We start from the raw sequence: 19,934 nt of genomic DNA, 5'->3' as shown, positions 1-19,934 counted from the left end.
AAACTATCTTTACTACTGCAAGGGGATTCGGGTCTGTCGGAGGGCTTGTGAGCCTCCAGCGGAAAGAAAGATGCCCCGGGCGAGGCGGCTCGGGATCCCGGGAGGCGCCAGGAGCACCACCCCGCCGCCCAGTGGGTGAGGGGAGGCGCGGGAGAGGCGGCGGCCCAGGCCCAGCGGGGGAAGCCCGTCCGGGATCCCGGGGCGCGCGGTCAGCGGCCGGACGCGGCGGCGGCGACGGGGACGCGGCGTGGCTGCCGCAGGGGAGCGGCGGCGGCGGCGGCGGCGGCGGCGGGCGCGAGGGGCGGGGCGCACTCCGCAACTTCTGCCGCTGCCTCCCGGGCGCTCTCGGCCGAGCGGCGCGGCGGCTGCGGGCTGCGGACTGCGGTGTGGCCGGCCGAGCCGGGCCCGCCGGCTTGCGAACCCGCGCGTCCCAGGCGTCCGTCGGGTGCTGGAGACGCGTCCTGCAAGTAGTCCCCGGGGCGGCCGCGCTCCCGTGCTGTCCGCTGCGGCTGCGGGACCGGGACGTGCGGAGCCGCGAGGCCGAGCCGGGGCGCCCCCCTGCGGTCGGCGCGGGCCTCATGGCTGGGCCGAGCGGAGCGGAACCGGCGAGGTGAAGCCCCCGGGCCGGCAGCCGCAGCGCTTGGCGGGGGGCGCCGGCTCCATGGGCAGCGGCGCACAGCGGCACGATGATGGACGTTAATAGCAGCGGCCGCCCGGACCTCTACGGGCACCTCCGCTCTTTCTTCCTGCCGGAGGTGGGGCGCGGGCTGCCCGACCTGAGCCCCGACGGCGCCGGCCCGGTCGCGGGCTCCTGGGCGCCGCACCTGCTGCACGGGGTCGTGGAGGTGACGGCTAGCCCCGGGCCCATCCGGGACGCGCCGCGGGACAATACCTCCGGCTGTTGGGAGCAGATCAACTACGGCCGAGCCGAGAAAGTTGTGATCGGCTCCATCCTGACGCTCATCACGCTGCTGACGATCGCCGGCAACTGCCTGGTGGTGATTTCGGTGTGCTTCGTCAAAAAGCTCCGGCAGCCCTCCAACTACCTGATCGTGTCCCTGGCGCTGGCCGACCTTTCGGTGGCCGTGGCGGTCATGCCCTTCGTCAGCGTCACCGACCTTATTGGGGGCGAGTGGATCTTTGGCCGTTTCTTCTGTAACGTCTTTATCGCCATGGACGTCATGTGCTGCACGGCCTCGATCATGACCCTGTGCGTGATCAGCATCGACAGGTAAGGGCCGGCAGCCCTGTGACGGGGTCCGGCAGGGGGTGTGCTGTCAGCTTAGCCCCGCGCGCTCGCCTTTCCTGGTCAGATAAACCAGACTTCACGGCGGGATGAAGGGCTGCGCTTAAACCATCAACCCCCACACGTCAACCTTACACCAACCAAACTACTTCAGTTACAGCTTAGCCTGTATATACCTTTAAAAGAAGAGCTTGAAATGCCCTGGTTTATTGCAGTGAGAATTTTAAGACCAAAGTTAGGAGTATTTTAAGCATTAGCAATTCCACCAGGGGGTCCCTTGGCTTGGTTTTCAGAAGGAAGAAATTTGATCCTCTCTGAGCCTAACAAACCCTTGCTGTGAGCCTGAAAGAATCAGTTCCTTAAGAAACCAGCAGGAGAAAAGCCACCTTGCTTCCCAGATTGTAGGCGCTACGTCCCAAGCCAATAAAAAGACCTAGGGTGGTCCCAGGATTGGGGAGTCTACATGTCTTAACGTTGCTGATTCTGAATCACTTTCTTTTGGAAGTCTGGTTTTGGTGTCTGGCAACGCTGTCTGTATCTACAGGCTTATTGGAGCTGTACTCCCTGTCTGAATGGTTGATTCTAGCATTTCATCATATCCCTTGGGAATCTTCTCTTGAGAACTCCCCCACTGGAGTAATTGAAACAGAGACTGACCATCTGTCAGGGATGCTGAGGAAAAAATCCCTGTCTTGGGTGTCAGATTGGAGTAGGAGAAAGGAATAGGAGACCTGCAAGGTTTCTTCAGACTCTAGCATTGTAAGATTCTGCGATGGAGCTAGCCTTCAGTGCTAGAGATATTGTGCAATTGACAATTTGGAGTATGGGTCTAATGCTCTTTGGAGACAAAATAACTCTTTGCTTCTCTTGAAACTGAAATGTTAAATCCTAATATTCACAGAATTTTGTTAGTGTTCTAAAATCGGCACAGGACTGGTATCCTGTTGTGTTTGATGATACAGAGAAACAGTTGCTTATTTTCTTAGTGGACCTACGGAACCTTTAAATGTGTAGACCTTCCAGCAAAGGAGAAATAATTGGTGCCTCCACATTTTAAAAAAATGTCTCAAAGGATAGTTAGCACAAAACTGAGATTTTCCTTCTTTTCCTCGCTGTAAACACGGCTGTTTTCTCTGTGTGTTTTGTATATATTTGATACGTTCTGCTGTTTTACTGCTTCACCAGGGTTTATAGTTACTGAACGAAGGGGATATTTTTTCAGGGAAAAAAGTGCATTTAGTTAAAGATATAGATTATTAAAAAAATTGATACTGCTATTTTGTGTATTATATTAGGAGTTTCTGATAGCAAATAAGGAATTATTTTTAAGAGTAGAACATGAACTGCCTACGTGAGAATATTAGCTCCAAACTTGACAGTTGAAGTTCTGAATTACTGTAGTTAAGCATGACCACAAATACACATTTATAGTCTGACTGCGGTAACAGGAACTAGGAGAGTGCACTCAATATACGTAGTAAGTATATGCTTGAATTATAAGTGTAAAAATCTGACTGTTCATCCAGCCAAAACTGTGCTTCTTGTATGAATGGAGCCCTTTTCAATGGAGCTTAATGTAATAAAAATAATTTCGACTGCAGGTAATGCATTTATAATCTTTTTTTTCAATTTCACAATTGATAAATCATAAACAAATAGCACAATGTGCTTATTGTTTCCTGGGGTCACCCTGAGATTCCTGTATGCAAGCTAAAGGCTTTCTTTACTCATGATGCATGTGCAACTTAGCAGCAGCAGGAACATCTCCAGTACAGAGACAGGTTAATCCTTCTTGGCAAGAGCTTCTAATTTCTTCTTCAACTATACATATTCTTATGAATGTCACAAGTTGTGTTAATATAGGGATGTAGAGTTTATCTCTTAGGGTTTTTTTTTTTTTTAATGAAAATTGCCCCATTGATGAATTCTGCTGAACAGTTGTTTTAGAGGATGCACATGTCATTTTTTGATAAAATGAGGAGTTTGTAACATTGGAAGACACAGATTGTTTTTCTTCCAAGAACAAACAGAACTAAAACTGAGGAAAAGGAAAATGCATTTGATAGCGATTGATTGATAAGGTACATTATTTCTATTTTTTCTTCAGTTCCCTTGTAGAATATGGGCAACAATATAAAAAGGTACTAAGAAAATATGAAAAGATTTAATCTTCATTCATTCATTCTTTCATGTACCTAATATTTGTTACACTGTGCTTCATGAAGCATAAGCAAAGATGAATAATAATATTCCTGTTTTTGATTTGGATACCTGTTGGACATTTAACCTTGCAAAATAGAACCTTAGATTTTTTTCTTAACCTTTCCCCACCATGTTGGGATGCTTTCCCAGCCTTTTCCAATGGAATTTCATGCCCCTTTTCATAAGCTTCAACACTCCAGTCTCCACCCTTTATAGGTAATGACCCATGATCATTGAAGAAGTAGCAGCCATTGAATGGAAACTCCTTTGTCTTTCTATCACCAAACAATTTTTCCTGATCTGTACCTTTACTTCCTTCTAGTTAAAAGCAAGAAGGCATTGTGTCCCAGCAGAGACCAGACCATCCCACCCCCTCTCACCTTCTGGAGGATTCAGCCCGTAACCCCTCATCTCTCCTTTGTCTTCCGTGTTGCCTCTCAATAGGGTCAGGCTTAAGCTTCCGTTTTTGAGAACTTCTTTTTGGCCTCATCCCTCCCTCCAGTCACTGCTTCACTTCACAGTGGGAAGGGGAGGGATTATTGCTAAGTTGTCTCTGATTCTTTGTGACCCCATGGACTGTAGCCCACCAGACTCTTTCTCCATGGGATTCTTCAGGCAAGAATACTGGAGTGGGCTGCCATTCCCTTTGCCGTGGGATCTTCCTTACCCAGGGATTGAATCCGGGTCTCCTGCCTTGCAGGCGGGGTCTTTACCGTCTGAGCCACCTGGGAAGCCCTTCACTTCACAGTTAAGCTGTTCAAAGAACTATGACCACAACCTGACTTTAGTTCCTTACTTCTCAGAGAGATGAGTCTGGTCCTCACCAGGTCTACTGTAATGTTTTAACTGGCCTTCCTGATTTCACTTCTCATCCATTGCCTATGAAAATGCTAGAATGATTTGTTTTTTAAACAGTGGTTTTAAGTGAGGTAACATTTACCTGTAGTGAAATGCACAGATATTAAATGTACATTTCGATGTGCTTTGACAAATGTTTTTACACATTTAACCAACACTCCAAATAATATATAGAATATTTTGTCATACTAGGAAGTTTCCTTGTGCCATCTTTAGAATGATCTTTTAAAAACAGAAATCAAATTATCTTTTATATATAGTTTAAAAACATGCAAAACAATTCTATATATTATTTAGGGGAACTTATATATAAGGAGTCAAAATATAAGATAGTGCAGAAGAATGGTGAGCACCAAATTTATGAGAGTAGTTATCTCTAGTTGGTTGGGGGTAATTAGGGAGTAACGTGTATTAATGATACTAGTCAAGCTATATTGTAATGGTGGATATAGTCTTGTTATCCTGTGTATAACTTTCTGGTTTTTTTTGGAAATACATATAGAAAAATGAACAATCCTAAATATGAAGCTTGATCCCTTTCCGTGAAGTGAATCCGTGAATGTAACTGGATCAAGAAGTGGAACATTACTAACCAGCCAGAGGCCCCTTCTTACTTGTTCCCAGGTTATATTACTTCCAAAGATAACAGTTATCCCAATTGTTAGCATCATAAACTAGTTTCTCTTGGTCAAAAGCTCACAAAATGGAGTAGTATACTGTGTACTTCTAAACCTGGCCTCTTTTGCTCACTCTAAACCTGTATATGTGATTCATCAATGGTTTTTAGTGTGTCGGTATTTTGTTCCTTTTTTTCCTGAGTGGTATTCCGTTTAATTTGATTATCAGTTCACCTGCAGATGCACATTTGAGTTGTTTTCAGTTTCTGCCTGTCACTAACCATGGATACTAGGAATTAGGTGTCTGCGTGCTCAGCCCGGTCTGAATCTTTACGGCCCCATGGACTGTAGCCTTTCAGGCTCCTCTGTCCATGGAATTTTCCAGGCAAGATTACTGGACTGGGTTGCCATTTCCTACTCCAGGGATCATTCCCAACCCACAGATCGAATCCCTGTCTCTTGCATCTCCTGCATTGACAAGTGGATTATTTACCACTAGCGCCACCTGGGAAGCCTTTCACTAACAGTGCTTCTATCAATATATAACGTATAAATCATTTTTGTGTACATATTTTTGTTTCTTTTGGGTAAATGTAATACTAGATAATAGGATACTTTATTGCATTTTAATTTTATATACCCTCTCACATCTTTCATTTTATAGACGCATTTTAATCTACAATACACATTTTAAAAATGTATTAGAATTTTTATTGTTACTTTAAACAATCACTATTCATTCTTACATATTGCTCTTTATTTTTTTTCCTACATGACCATGCCTTCATCCGGGATCATTTTCTTATGCCCATTAGACTTTTATTAGCATTTTTTCAAAGTGAGGGTTTACTGCTGACAGATCCTCTCAGTTTCTACTTATCTGAAAATATCTTTATTTTATTGTCATTTTGAATGATATTTTCTCTAAGTATGTCATTCTATTAACATATTGAAGGTTTTTTTCGAGCATTTAAAAAATCTTATTCCATTGTCTTCAGGCTTCCATCCTTTCTGTTGAAAAGTCAGTCATTAACCAACATTATTAATACTCTTTTGAAGCTATTGTGTTTTTTTTAACCTCTGGTTACTTTTAGGATTTTCTTTTTGCCTTTAGTTTTTATCCACCTTTTTATGATGTCCCTAGGTTTGGCATTATTGATTATTTTCTGTTGTATATTTACTGTCAACCCTGATGAGGTCCTTAGTAACTTTTGTGTTTGTGCGTTGCTATCTCTAACTTGGTTGTATCTCTTTAAGTACTTTGGTTGCCCCTTCTTTCTCTCTCCTCCTGTGTCTTCAAACTTACATAATTTAGGTCTTTTTCCTTTATCACACATGTATCTTACACTCTTCTCTCTTTTCCATTTTAGCTTTTCTTTGTGCTTCAGCTTTGAAGAATTTTGACCTACCTCCTTATTTATTAATCATCTCTTCTGCTATGTCTAATATGTTGCTCAGTAGTTTTAATTTTACAGTACTAGAAATTATTTTTGATCCTAGTTTTTGCATTTGATTCTTTTTACTGATTCTAACTCTGTGATGAAATTCATCGCCTTTTATGAATTTTCCCACCTTCTTATTATATTTCTGAATATATTAATCATAGTTAGACTCTTTTCCTACTAACTCGAATACCTGAATCACTTGTGGTTTCTTTGTCAGTGATCTGTGTTTTGTTCCCCTCTGGGTTTGTGCTTTGTGTCTTGGCATGTTTAATTAACTTTGATTGTATACTCAACATTTTGTATGGAAAATTGTGAATGTTGTATGTGATTTTATCTCCAGAGAAACAACTTCCAGGCACGCACATTGGGGGACTGATTATTATAATCCAGCTAGGGACTTAGCTGACCATAGGCATTGTTTGAGTTTTGATAAAGCTGTGTCTGCCACTTGCCGATGCCTCTTTCTAGGTTGTAGCCTTCTTGGAACTGCAGCTAAGAGCATAGGGTGTTCTCAGTGACTTCTACCCCTGGCTAGTCCAGAAGTCTTTTCTCTCCTCAGCAGTGCGAGACTATCAAAATTCTCGCTGAAAGTGTTTTGGGGAGCCTTCTCCTTGGCTTCTTAGCCTCCTGCCCTGCACAGCTTTAGAGCTGAGCAGATGTCTAGAGGGGAATACCAGCCAAATGCTGGGCTTAGTTTTCTGCTTCGTTTTTATTTGGATCTTGGCATCTCAAGGCTCTTAAGTTTTGTCTTTCTTTCCTCAAGAGATTGCTGAAATATCTTCTGGTATTTTAGCCTCTTAATAGCAACTGTGTTGAGGCTGTTTGCCTGGATCCTCAGCCCTTTACCCCTCCCCTGCTTTAGGCATATGTCCCAAGGGAAAGAATGACTGCAGAATTTTGGCTCATCTCTTTGCGGTTCCCTTATCGCTAGGATTTGTCCCCTCAATTTCTGGTTGTCTCAAAAACTCTGTTATGCCTTTAAGCAGGTGTGTGTATGTATTTGTGCTTTATCCAGCTATTCTAGTTGTTTTTAGCAGAAGCATAGTCTGAAGCATTAAGCAACTCCATTATAGGGAGAATTGGATGTGTGCCTGAAAGATTTTAAATATACAGATGTAGAAATACAGCCATGTAAATTTCCTGCTTAAAAACTTCATTGGCTTTTGATTTCACTAGGAATATAATTCAAAGTCTTTAGCATGCTTGCAGGGTCCCTGATTTGTTCCTTTCTTACCTCCAACAACACTTTGTACTGGATTTCACCTTGCTTTTCGTAGTATAATAATATTGGCCTTTTTCAGTTTCTCTATCATGCCCAATTCTTTCTGTGTCAGGCTTGTTCCATGCAGATCCACCAGCTAATATAGTTGCAATACTGTGATTTCATGTTGGGAGTTCTATTCCCTAATACATGTTTTTTGATCCCAATTTGGAAAGCTTAAACGTGCTTAACCCTCTAAAATGGCAGCAATGAAAATATCTGAAAAATACCAAATATTGGCAAGTATGTATAGCAGAGAGACCTTTGTACATTACTAGTGGGACTGTGAATTGGTGAACCACTTTGAAAATAGTTGGCATTATCAGGTAATATTAATAGGTATACCTTACGATTCTGTTATTGTAGCAGTAGGTATATGTCAGGGAGACTCTTGTCACCAAAAGTCTTGTACAAACTACTTATAATATGCACAAAGTTGAAACCCCTAAATTTGAAATGTATTCATATACAAATGTATCAATAGTAAAATGGATAAGCTGTGGAGCATTTACATAATAGAATACTATTCAGTAATGATTATCAAACTTGAGTGTCATCAGAACTATCTGGAGGGTTTATTAACACACAGGTTACTGGGGCCCATTCCAAGAGCTTCTGATTCAGTAAGTCTGGGGTGGAACCCAGTGATTTGCGTTTCAAACAAATTCTCAGATGATTCTGATGCTCTTGATTTTGAGACCTTACTTAGCAAACTGTTGCTATACAGCAATGAAAATTGCTGTAGTAAAAGGAATCTCACAAAGTAATTTAAGTGAATTTTTATTATAAAAATTTTGAAACTTAAAATGTAAGAGCTAAGAGTAGTATAAAGAGCCTAATCTATCCATCACAAAGTATTTAATGTTTACTTTGCAACCCCTTCCTCACAGTATTTTAACTCAAATTTTAGACACTGTGGCCTTTCACCCATGAATATAATGCTTTGAAACCACAACCATGATGCTGAGCAGAAGAAACAGTAAAAAGAACACATATACTGTAATTCCATTCATGTGAAAGTAGAAACAAGCAACATTGTTTGGAGATACAGAGAAATGGAAATACAAAGAAAAGGAAGGAAATATACATCATGAGAACAAGGGTCGTGATTAATTACTTCTAGGTGGGGAGAAACATGATGATCAGAGGGGCATGCTTGACTCTGATGCTGGGAGGGATTGGGGGCAGGAGGAGAAGGGGACAACAGAGGATGAGATGGCTGGACGGCATCACCGACTCGATGAACGTGAATCTGAGTGAACTCCGGGAGTTGGTGATGGACAGGGAGGCCTGGCGTGCTGCGATTCATGGGGTCGCAAAGGGTCAGACATGACTGAGGGACTGAACTGAACTGAACTGAATGTTTTATCTCGGAGAAGGCAGTGGCACCCCACTCCAGTACTCTTGCCTGGAAACTCCCATGGATGGAGGAGCCTGGTGGGCTGCAGTCCATGGGGTCATGAAGAGTCGGACACGACTAAGCGACTTCACTTTCACTTTTCACTTTCATGCATTGGAGAAGGAAATGGCAACCCACTCCAGCATTCTTGCCTGGAGAATCCCAAGGACAGAGGAGCCTGGTGGGCTGCCGTTTATGGAGTCGCACAGAGTCGGACACGACTGAAGCCACTTAGCAGCAGCAGCAGCAGCAGCAATGTTTTATCTCTTGCCTGTAGAGGTGTATACAGGCAAGGTATCTTGAGGGTTCTCTAAAAGTTACTATGAAAATATCCATGTATATTTTAGGCAACTTCCTACATCTATACTTTAAAGGGACAGAAGTATTTATTTGATGACATCTTGTGAGGTGTTTAGGATTCACATCAGATGTATGGTTAATCTGGGCAGATGCAGTCACTGTTTTCACGCAGTCAGCATCTGGTGGTTTTCAGCCTCATGTGTGAGGGCAGGGCTCGTCTTCGGATTGTCCGCAGTTACAGGAACTCCTCTGGCTAATTTGCAAGAGCCATAGTCTTGAATTCTGCCTGGTGTCTGGCTGAAGCCTTGCTCCTTCGCCAGGCGCCGTGACTCATTCGCCTCAGCGATCTGAGCTCTGCTCTTGGCCTTAATTCTGCTGCAGTCAGCAGTGCAGGCTGCCGTCTGGCTTCTCTGGATCCCCTTTCCCTTTGAAGGAAGTCATCCTTGATCATCTCTAAAATTAATTTTCAGCATGTATATATTCTTTAAGAGTTGACAGAATCTTTTTCTTTCTGTTGTTTTTCCCTCCATCTTGTCGACTGGATAGTGAGTACAGCGGCTAGAGGGACACCCAGGGCCACGCTCGAGAAGGAGGAGAACTGTGCTGGGAGGGTAGCGGGGGCCCTGAAGGGTTATGGACTCTACTGATTACATGTCCCTGACTTCTTGCTAGTGGTTGAACAGATATTGTTATGTTGTCTATCACAGCTTCTAAATCTTACTGCCCGTTTCCTATGCCGTGTGTGGATCCTTGACACGAATGTTCTTCCTAAAGCATCATTGTAAGGTGTCCCTGTGTCATTCTCCTTTGGGAATAATGACTACTGTCTTTAAAAATTCTTTTCCATTCTGCCTTGTCTTAGAATATTGGATATAGTTCCCTGTGCTGTGCAGTAGCCCCTTGTTGTTTATCCATTCTGTGTATAATAGTTTGCATCTGCTTATCCCAGACTCCCACTCCATCCCTCCCCAACTCTCCCTCCCCCTTGGCCACCCCAAGTCTGTTGTGAGCCTGTTTCTGTGCATAGATAAGTTAATTTGTGTCTTATTTTAGATTCCACATATAAGTAATATCTTATGGTGTGTGTCTTTCTCTTTCTGACTTACTTCACTTGGTATGGTAATCTCCAGACCCATCCATGTTGCTGCAGATGGCATTATTTTATTCTGTTTTATGGCCAGGTGGTAGCTCAGCTGGTAAAGAATCTGCCTGCAATGCAGGAGACCCCCATTTGATTCCTGGGTCAGGCAGTTCCCCTGGAGAAGGGATAGGCTACCCACTCCAGTAGTTTTGGGTTTCCCTGGTGGCTCAGATGAATGCGCCTGCAATGCTGGAGACCTGGGTTCGATCCCTGGATTGGGAACATCCCCTGGAGGAGGGCATGGCAACGCACTCCAGTATTCTTGCCTGGAGAATCCTCATGGACAGAGGAGCTGGTGGGCTACAGTCCATGGGGTCGCAAAGAGTTGAATATGACTGAGTCTACTAAGCACAACACGGCATTGTATTGTATCTGTGTACCATGTCTTCTTTATCCATTCATCTTGGAATGGACATTTAGGAACAAGGGCCTTCTGTGCTACATAAATTCATAGAGACTTTACACATAATATCTTATTTAATCTTCATAACACCTTTGTAAGGGTGTTTACGAGGCCTCTGCTGTCATTGAGGTCTGCTGGCCAAAGGTGGAGGAGACGGAGTATGAACATTTCAAATCCCATTTTGTAGATGAGGAAGCTGAGGAAACATACACACTGTATAGGGCAAGAACACCAACTGAATCAAAAGCCCTTATGTGTTCCTTTACTGCATTGTAGCCATTGCTTGCCGAACGAGGAGGATATTGTGAGTTTAGTATTCAAGGCCTTTTGTAATATGACCCCAGCCTCCTTTATAGCCTCAGTCTGACTTAACTCCATCATAGGTATCCTCTCTTTCAACAAGATGTCAGAATAATAGAACTAATGTTCTTAGCCCCTAAACTTGTTCCTCTTACAAGGTTCCCATCCCAGTAAATGGCAGTAGGCTGCACCCATTTTCTTTGCTAGACATTTAGGTATCACCTTTGAAACTTCCCATCCAACTGCTCACTGTCACCAGCCCATCACCAGATCCTACTGACTGTCCTTTCACTTTTCTTCTCCCTACTCCCAGGACCAGAAACTCAACCTAAGTCTCTGTCATCTTTAACTTGGACCCCTTGAAGTAGCCTCCCAGGACTCTCCCTGTATCTACTCTTGCCACACATTGATAACAAAGTGTGTAACCCTGGCTGTATGTTAGAATCATCAGGGCAATTAAAATATATCAGTGTTTGGAGCCCGTCTCTACAGATCCTGATGTGGAGTGGGCCTGGGCATCAGTGTGTTTGAAAATATCCCTCAGGTGATTCTAATGTGTATACAGCCAGAGGGAGAAGCCCTGAGTTAGGGTGATCTTATAAAAAGGTAGATGTGATTTTATCCATGGTTCCCAAAGTTACCTGCACATCAGAGTGGAATCTTGGAATCTTCCAAAAATTCCAAAACCCATACCGAGGCCATACACAAACCCAGCTGATGTACAACACTGGGGGCAAAACTTACGCATTATATTTTGGAAGCTTCCTAGGTTAGTCCAGTGTGCAGACAGGTTTGGGCACTACTGAATTATGCTGTTCTCCTCTTTAAACTCTTTAGTGGGTTCATGAGTTCCCCTGCTTTGGGGATAAGATGCTAAATTTTTAATATAATTGAAAAAGATTTTGTAATCTGATTTCTGAGTATCTTACTAGATTAGGGCTTGGCATTTTTTTTTTTTTTTCAGTAAAGGGCTAGATAGTAAATATTTTGGGCTTGTGTACCATATGGTCTCTGTTACAACTACCCAGCTCTGCTTCTGTAGCATCAAAGCAGCTGTAGACTGTATGTAAATGAGCAGGCATGGCTGTGTTCCAATAAAACTTTATTTATGGCTCCTGCAATTAGAATTTCATATGATTTTCAGAATGTTATTAAATATTATCCTTTTTATTTTTTCAACTATTAAAACATATGAAAGCATTCTTAGCTGATGGGGGCTGGTATACAAAAACAGGCGGGGACCAGATTTAATGCTGCTGGAGGTTGCTGACTTCTACCCAATATTTGGTTTGATTCAATTCAATTCTCTGTCTTATAGATCATCTCTCTCCTTCCCCCTGTCTCTCTTCCCCCCATATTCTGGCAACTCTGAGCTTCTTTTGCTTCCTTGATATTTTGCTGTTCAGGGACTTCACAAGTCTTTTTATTGCCTATTCCCCACCCCACACCCTGACACTCTTATGTGCCTCTTGGGTGAGTTAATTCTTATCACTCTTCAGACAGGTCCTTGACTAGATGTTATTGCCTCGTGGAAGCATTCTGAGAATCCCCAGACTATCTTAGTCTTATAACTCCCTGCAGTTTTTCTTCCTTGCACTCACCTTGGTCTGTAATTACCAGTTTTAAATTAACTGTAGTGGATTCATGATTTGTGGGATTGTCCATACAGCAGACATGTCAGGACCAAGGTCTCTCTTATTGGAGACTGTGCGCCCCGCCCCTAGCATAATACTTTGCACATAGTAGGTGTTCAGTTAATCCATATGGATTGACTGAGGGAGGAAGGAAGGAGGAGAGGGAAGGTGGGTACCTCTGATTCCCAAATGTCTGGCCTTGCCTTCTTATTCTCCAGCTTCTTATGAAATATTCCTCTTGGGGCAGTTTTTTTGAAAACCAAATTAGGGTTGGGAGATTGTGTGATGAAACAGAAGCAGTGTGGAGGCAATTGGACAGTCCTGAGGGGTCATGCCATTAAGGCATAGTAAACTGGTGAGTCACTTTCTGCTCTCCACGCATGTGCAGAACACTGACATAAACAAAGCCCTAGTGATGCAAAAAAAATTGAGCAGTTTAGAGCCCAGGAGTCAGCTTTTTATTATCACCATTGCTGAGCCATGAAGCAGGGTGAAAAGGCAGGCACAAGGAAACAAAAACCCCAGACTCTTTCTATTTCAATGAATAAAACATATTTTGACTGAGCTAATGCAACCCGGAGGGAAAGCTATAGGTGTCAGGCATGAAGGTGGTACCCAAGGCGGGGAGCACAATAACTGATGGCTATAGAATCATTTATTGAGCGCATACTATGTGCCAGACCCAGTGCCAAGAGCTTAATGTGGTACAACTCATTTCATTCCCATGACCACTCTGTGGACACTCTCATGCCCACTGTTCCTGCCGGATGAGGAAAGGGAAGCTGAGAGAGGTGAAGTAACTCACCCAAGAGCATATAGGAGGAAAGCAGTGAATCCCATTCGACTAGGGGTGAGTCCCCCTCTTTTGAGGCGCAGAGGGGTATTGGCTTTCTGAACATCATTTCTGAGCATGCCAAGTGATAGAAGGTATTTTCTCCTGCTGCTCAGACAGGGACAGTGACCAGGTGGGTTCTGGCACGTTTTCCTCTAGCATTGATCCAGGACATTCCCCCACTCCAGTGCATCCATTAGCTTTTGGGTTACAGTTAAGGTGAGGTCACTGTGGCGTATTATGGAATATTAAGATCTATTTTGTGGCTCAGATGGTAAAGAACCTGCCTGCAATGCAGGAGACCTGGGTTTTATCCCTAAATCAGGAAGATCCCCTGGAGAAGGGAATGGCAGCCCACTCCAATATTCTTTCCTGGAGAATCCCATGGACAGAAGAGCCTGGTGGACTATAGTCCATGGGGTCACAAAGAGTCAGACACTGTTGAAGCGACTAGCACTTTCCTTCAAAGATTTAAGTTGGAATCTGAGCAAGAGGCCCTAACAAACAGGCCAAGTATGTATGTGTGTGTGTGTAAAGGGGGAGGGTAAAAAAGGGGGTAGGTAAGTGGGGGTTGATATGGATGGAGAGAGAGAAGAAGAGAGGGAGGGGAGGTGACAGGTAGAGGGTACATGGGCAAGCAGGATAGAGGAGATGGTGGGGGTGATGTTTATTTACTAAGCAACTGATTCTATAGCCATCAGTTATTGTGCTCCCCGCCTTGAGTACCACCTTCATGCCTGTCACCTATGGCTTTCCCTCTGGGTTGCATTAACTCAGTCAAAATATGTTGTTGTTTGCCTACTGGGTATTTAAGTACTATCGGATACAAAGGTATATAAAGACACAGCCTCGTCCTCAAGAGGTTATCTAGTTGAGCATAAGTTATTTTTTTCACATACCAGAACATTTGTACCTTTAAAAAGTTAGGTTGTACATATTGCTTTTCAGTCAATCCCTGTGTGCTATGGTGAATCACATAGCTTCTGGTTGCAAACAATTGGGTGGTTTGAGCACTTCCATCGATAAAACCCCCAGCACTCTGTGGTCTGTTTTGAGCATCCTCTCTGTGCCTGAAGAATTCTTGTCAAGACTGCTGCAAAACGAGGGCTGTGAGGTCAGACCTACGTGCTCATGCTTCTGATGTTGCCTATTGAAGTACAGGATGCCAGCCCCTGGGGGCTGAGCAGCTGTGGGCCTTCGGGGGAGCATCCAGTGCATCTATTTGGGGAGCTTTATTTTTGCCTGTTTAGCCAGTTTGTATTCTCACTTTCATCCTGGCCTCTGTTCTGATTCAAATTCTGTATTTCTGGGCATTCTGATAATATTTCCCACTCTGTCAAAGGGAGGCAGCTGGAAAGTTTTCTTCCTTCCAAATGGTTCTTTTATCTGGAACGTCAGGCAGAACCATCCACCTCACGGGGGCTATCAATATTTATAGTCAGATATGCGGAGATTTAAATGGCATGCTTTAAGCCATCTATCATCAATCCGGCCCAGCTGCCTGAATATTTCAGAATTTTATTTTGGGGAAATGTATATTCTATACATTTGGTTTGAAGATGTCTCTGATAGTCTCAAGAGAAGTCTTTGCAGAATCTCCTATTTTGAAAAATAGATTGCCTCACAGTTTCATAGTTGACAGTTTTCTGAATACTGCAGGCTTCTACCACTCTGGCTTCCTTTCGGGGTCACAACGGGGATAGTCTTCTGATAGCAATTTCTTAACATGGAAAAATTGCCCTTTTTTTAAGTTAAGGGAATCCTAGGGGATTCATCTATTCATCTATTCTAATCTTCAGTATTTATTGATTACTTAGTCTTCATTGGTTACTCTTGTTTATCCTAAATAAAGCAGATGAGGCCTTTGCTGTCTTGAATTTTATATTTGAGTAATAATAAATAGATAAGGAACAGATAAACTAAAAAAAGCCTCATACACACATGCACACGGATTCATTAGTGATAAGTGCCAGATGAAAAATTAAAACAGAATGATGTTTTAGAGTGGGTCATCCTGAGGAGGCGGCATACACATTGAGGTGTAAAGTAATGTGATGGATCTGGCTGTGAGGTCAGGAGGCAGAACATTTTAGGCAAAGGCAGCAGCTGGTGCAAAGGCCCTGGGCCAGTGTGACTGGAGTAGAGTTCAAGGGAAAGCCCAGAAGGAGATGACAGTAGAGCAGTGGTCACAGTCGTATTGAGGCTTGGGACAGGTAAAGAGAGTGGATTTTATTCTAAATAAAGTAGAGCCTTGAAGAGTTTGAAATCTTGGGTGACATGATCTGCTTTATAGTCTTAATAGTTCCTTGTGGTTACTTTGTGGAGAATGAAATGGAGAGGAGTGAGAGAGAAAGTTGGAAGACCATTGGGAAAGCTTCTGTAATTGTTAAGATAAAAGAAGATTAGAAGAGCGAAGTTGGAGAAAAGTGGAAGGATTTGAGATACATCTGGGCTGTACATTGACAGGACTAACTGAGGGATCACTTTGCCAACAAAGGTCCTTGTAGTCAAAGCTATGATTTTTCCAGTAGTCATGTATAGATGTGAGAGTCTGACCATAAAGAAGGCTGAGTGCCGAAGAATCCATGCTTTTGAATGGTGGTGCTGGAGAAGACTCTTGAGAGTCCCTTGGACAGCAAAGAGATCATACCAGTCAATCCTAAAGGAAACCAATCCTGAATATTCATTGGAAGGACTGGAAGGACTGATGCTGAAGCTGAAGCTACAATACTTTGGCCACCTGCTGCAAAGAGATGGCTCATTGGAAAAGACCTTGATGCTGTGAAAGATTGAGAGCAGGAAGAGAAGAGGGCAACAGAGGATGAGATAGTCAGATGGCATCAATGGACATGGGTTTGAGCAAACTCCAGGAAATAGTGAAGGACAGAGAAGCCTGGCGTGCTGAGTCCATGGGGTTGCAAAGAGTTGGACATGAATAACCCAACAGACTGAGGGATTAGATGATAGAGAGGGATAAAGGATGACCTTGTGCTTTGGGCTCAAGCAGCTCAGTTGATGGTTATGCTGTTGGCCAAATAAGAGCATTGCAGAACTGGTGGTAAAAATCAAGAATTCTATTATTTATTTATTTGTTTCATTTTATATAGGTGTGATGCATGTTATTTTATTGATGTATAGTTGATTTACAATGTTGTATTAATTTCTGCTGTGCAGTAAAGTGATTTGGTTACACACACACACACACACACACACACACACGCGCGTGCTTCTTCATATTCTTTTCCATTATGCTTTATCACAGGATGTTAAATATAGTTCCCCATGCTGTACACAAGGACCGTGTTTATCCATTCTAAATACACTAGTTTGTATCTAGCTAACCCTAAACCCCTAGTCCTTCTCTCCTCCTACACTTGGCAGCCATAGGTCTCTTCTTCATGTCTGTTTCATAGCTAAGTTCATTTGTGCCATATTTTAGGTTACTCATGTAAGTGATGTCTTTTGGTGTTTGTCTTTCTGGCTTCACTTAGTGGGATAATCTCTAGGTCCATCCATGTTGCTGTGGGCGGCATTACTTCCTTCTTTTTCATGGCTGAGTATCATCCCATTGTCTGTGTGCACCACATCTTTACCCATTCACCTGCTGATGGACATTCAGGTTGTTCCCATGCCTTGGCTATTGTGAACAGTATTGTTTTTGTATTATAATTTTGTATTGTTTTATATTGTAATTTTGTATTATAATGTTTTTTTTTGTATTATAATTTTGCCCAGATATGTACCCTGGAGTGGGATTACTGGATCATATGGCAACTTTATTTTTAGTTTTTTTGAGGAATCTCTATATGTATGTTATCCATAGTAGGTGCACCAATTTACATTCCAAATCAGCAGGGAAGAGGGTTCGCGTTTCTCCACACCCTTTCCAGCATTTGTTATTTGTAGACTTTTTAATGATGGCCATTCTGACTGGTGTGAAGTGGTATGTCACTGTAGTTTTGATTTGCATTTCCAAGAGTTCTGTTTTGAGTGGTAAGTTTGGTATCAATAGACATTTGGATACAAGAGTCTAGGATTCCAGAGAGAAGTAGGACTGAAGATACAAATTTGGGCATCATTGGAAATGACGTATAAAGCCATAGGGTGGGGTCCAGCTGCTAGTTCTTAGGGAAGTAAAACATTTAGAGGTAAAGAGAAGAGAAAGAGCCAGCGCAGTTTAAGACATGGACGTGGTCAGTGAAATAGGAACATCTGGAGAGTGCCATCATGGAAATTAAGGGAAACATGTTTTGACAAAGATAGAATATCAATTGTGTCAAAAACAGTTGCAAGATAAGGCTAGGAAAATGGCCAGTCAATCGGGTGACCTTGAAGTCACTGGTGATCCTAAGAAGAGGGGCTTCAGTGAAAAAGTGGTATGGAAGCCCATAGGGAGCAGAGTGAAGAGAGATTGAGAAGAAGGAAGTAGAGGCAATGACTAGAATCAGCTCTTTGAAGAAGGTTAGCTTTTAGTCAGGAAACCTACATTTCAACTCTGTATCTGCTACAGTGACCCTTATGATAATTATTTGTGTGCATGTCTTAAATTCTGTTTTTCTCAGTGCTTACAGAGTTTCTGGCACACAGTGGGTGCTTAGTCATATTAATTGAATGAATGGATCAATGGATTTAATGAATATCCTACTAGAGTAGAAACACTTTAGGCTCGAGACTGTGTCTGATTCATCTTCTGCAGGCTCACGTACACTAGTGGGAATGCAAAAATAGCCTTGAGTGAATAAATGAGTCTGCTAAACTTGGGAGGAGAGTAGGGGAGCTTGGGTTAGGAAAGGTCAGCGATGCTGGTTGGTTAGACCAGGATTTCCATAGGACTGGGGAAGGGGCAGAGTCAGAAGCCACATTCCATTTCTGTAACTCCTAACTGTGACCTTGCCAACAGAGGTCTTAACTGTGACCTTGCCAAGAAAGATCCATCTAGTCAAAGCTCTGGTTTTTCCAGTCGTCATGTATGGATGTGAGAGTTGGACTATGAGAAAGCTGAGCACTGAAGAACTGATGCTTTTGAACTGTGGTGCTGGAGAAGACTCTTGAGATTCCCTTGGACAGCAAGGAGATCCAACCAGTTCATTCTAAAGGAAATCAGTCCTGAATATTCATTGGAAGGACTGATGTTGAAGCTGAAAGTCCAATACTTTGGCCACCTGATGCAAAGAACTGACTTGTTGGAAAAGACCCTGATGCTGGGAAAGATTGAAGGCAGGAGGAGAAGGGGACGACAAAGGATTCAATGGTTACATGGCATCACCAACTCAATGGCCATAAGTTAGAGCAAGCTTTAGGAGTTGGTACTGGATAGGGAGGCCTGGCGTGCTGCAGTCCATGGGGTCACAGAGAGTCAGACACGACTGAACAACTGAAGTGAATTGAACTGTGAGTTGCTAGACCTTATTTCTAAACCTGATTTCTCATGTATGATAGAAATATCTCCATGGAGTTAATGTGAGGTATAAATGAGATTATATACATGAAGGTTTAGCCAAGGGCTTGACTTACATAAAATACCCACTGATTGAGAGCAGTTATTATTATTAATATTAGTAATGTTAATATTAATCATATTAATGTGCTAGAGAATTGAGTTCTATGAGCCACTCAGGGCAGCTCTCTGAGATTGGAGAGTTGTTTGAATGGGAAGGTTCACTGCTGACTTTTCTGACTCTCCTCTTTCATCCTAAAATGAAAAAGTAAATCAACTTCCAGAATAGCCTATATGGGATCTTGATGAGGCTTCAGGGAATGCCAGCCTGCCTGCGCACCTGTCCAAGGATGACGGAAATTGGGGCCAAAGTCAGTTCCATGATTTAGTTCAGGTGCTGCTTGAGGCAAGTCAGGGACTTGAATTCAGTCATGCTAAGTTGTGCTCAGTGGGTCATCAGGAAGGATAATAACTGGTACCTTATATAAGGTTTTAGATAATGGGGAGGGGAGTGTTTGTGACGCACCATCTCTCCTCGGATAACATCCTAGCTGCTTTTGCCCTTTCTCTTTGTACCTCCTATGTATCACAGGAAGCCTTGGGGCTGCTTCCGTTTTCTCCAGTATTCATGTCTTCCTCTGTTTTGATGTCTCAGTGCATTCTATTTCCTCTGCCTGGAATGCCCTCCTCTTTTCTGCTTATTTCCCAAGTATTCTTCATGACGAAGCTAACATGGCCTGGTTTCTAGGAGGCTGTCCCTGACACCTTGGTCTGGCTTAGATGCCCCTCCCAGACTCTCCCTTACCACTCTGAGCTTCCTTCTCTATGATCACCAGGCTGAAATGCAGTTGATTGTATT

At 43.1% G+C, this 19,934-nt stretch overlaps 1 protein-coding gene across 3 annotated transcripts in view; it reads left to right on the top strand.

Annotated features, from left to right (window-relative positions):
• The first annotated feature begins 222 nt into the window (after nt 1-222).
• The window catches only part of HTR7 (5-hydroxytryptamine receptor 7), a 101,381-nt gene continuing 81,669 nt past the window's right edge, over nt 223-19,934 (top strand). For all 3 annotated transcript variants that reach the window (XR_009598031.1, XM_060404611.1, XM_042238486.2), the window contains exon 1: nt 223-1,231. Coding sequence is in view for 2 of the 3 variants with exons in the window: in XM_060404611.1 (XP_060260594.1) it covers nt 687-1,231 (545 nt within the window). In the remaining variant the exon portion in view is untranslated. The remainder of the gene's footprint in view (nt 1,232-19,934) is intronic.

Source organism: Ovis aries, chromosome 22, assembly GCF_016772045.2.
Source record: "Ovis aries strain OAR_USU_Benz2616 breed Rambouillet chromosome 22, ARS-UI_Ramb_v3.0, whole genome shotgun sequence".
NCBI classification, from domain to species: domain Eukaryota; kingdom Metazoa; phylum Chordata; class Mammalia; order Artiodactyla; family Bovidae; genus Ovis; species Ovis aries.
The sequence above is the reverse complement of the archived record's forward strand: the minus strand, read 5'-3'. Positions and strand labels throughout refer to the sequence as shown.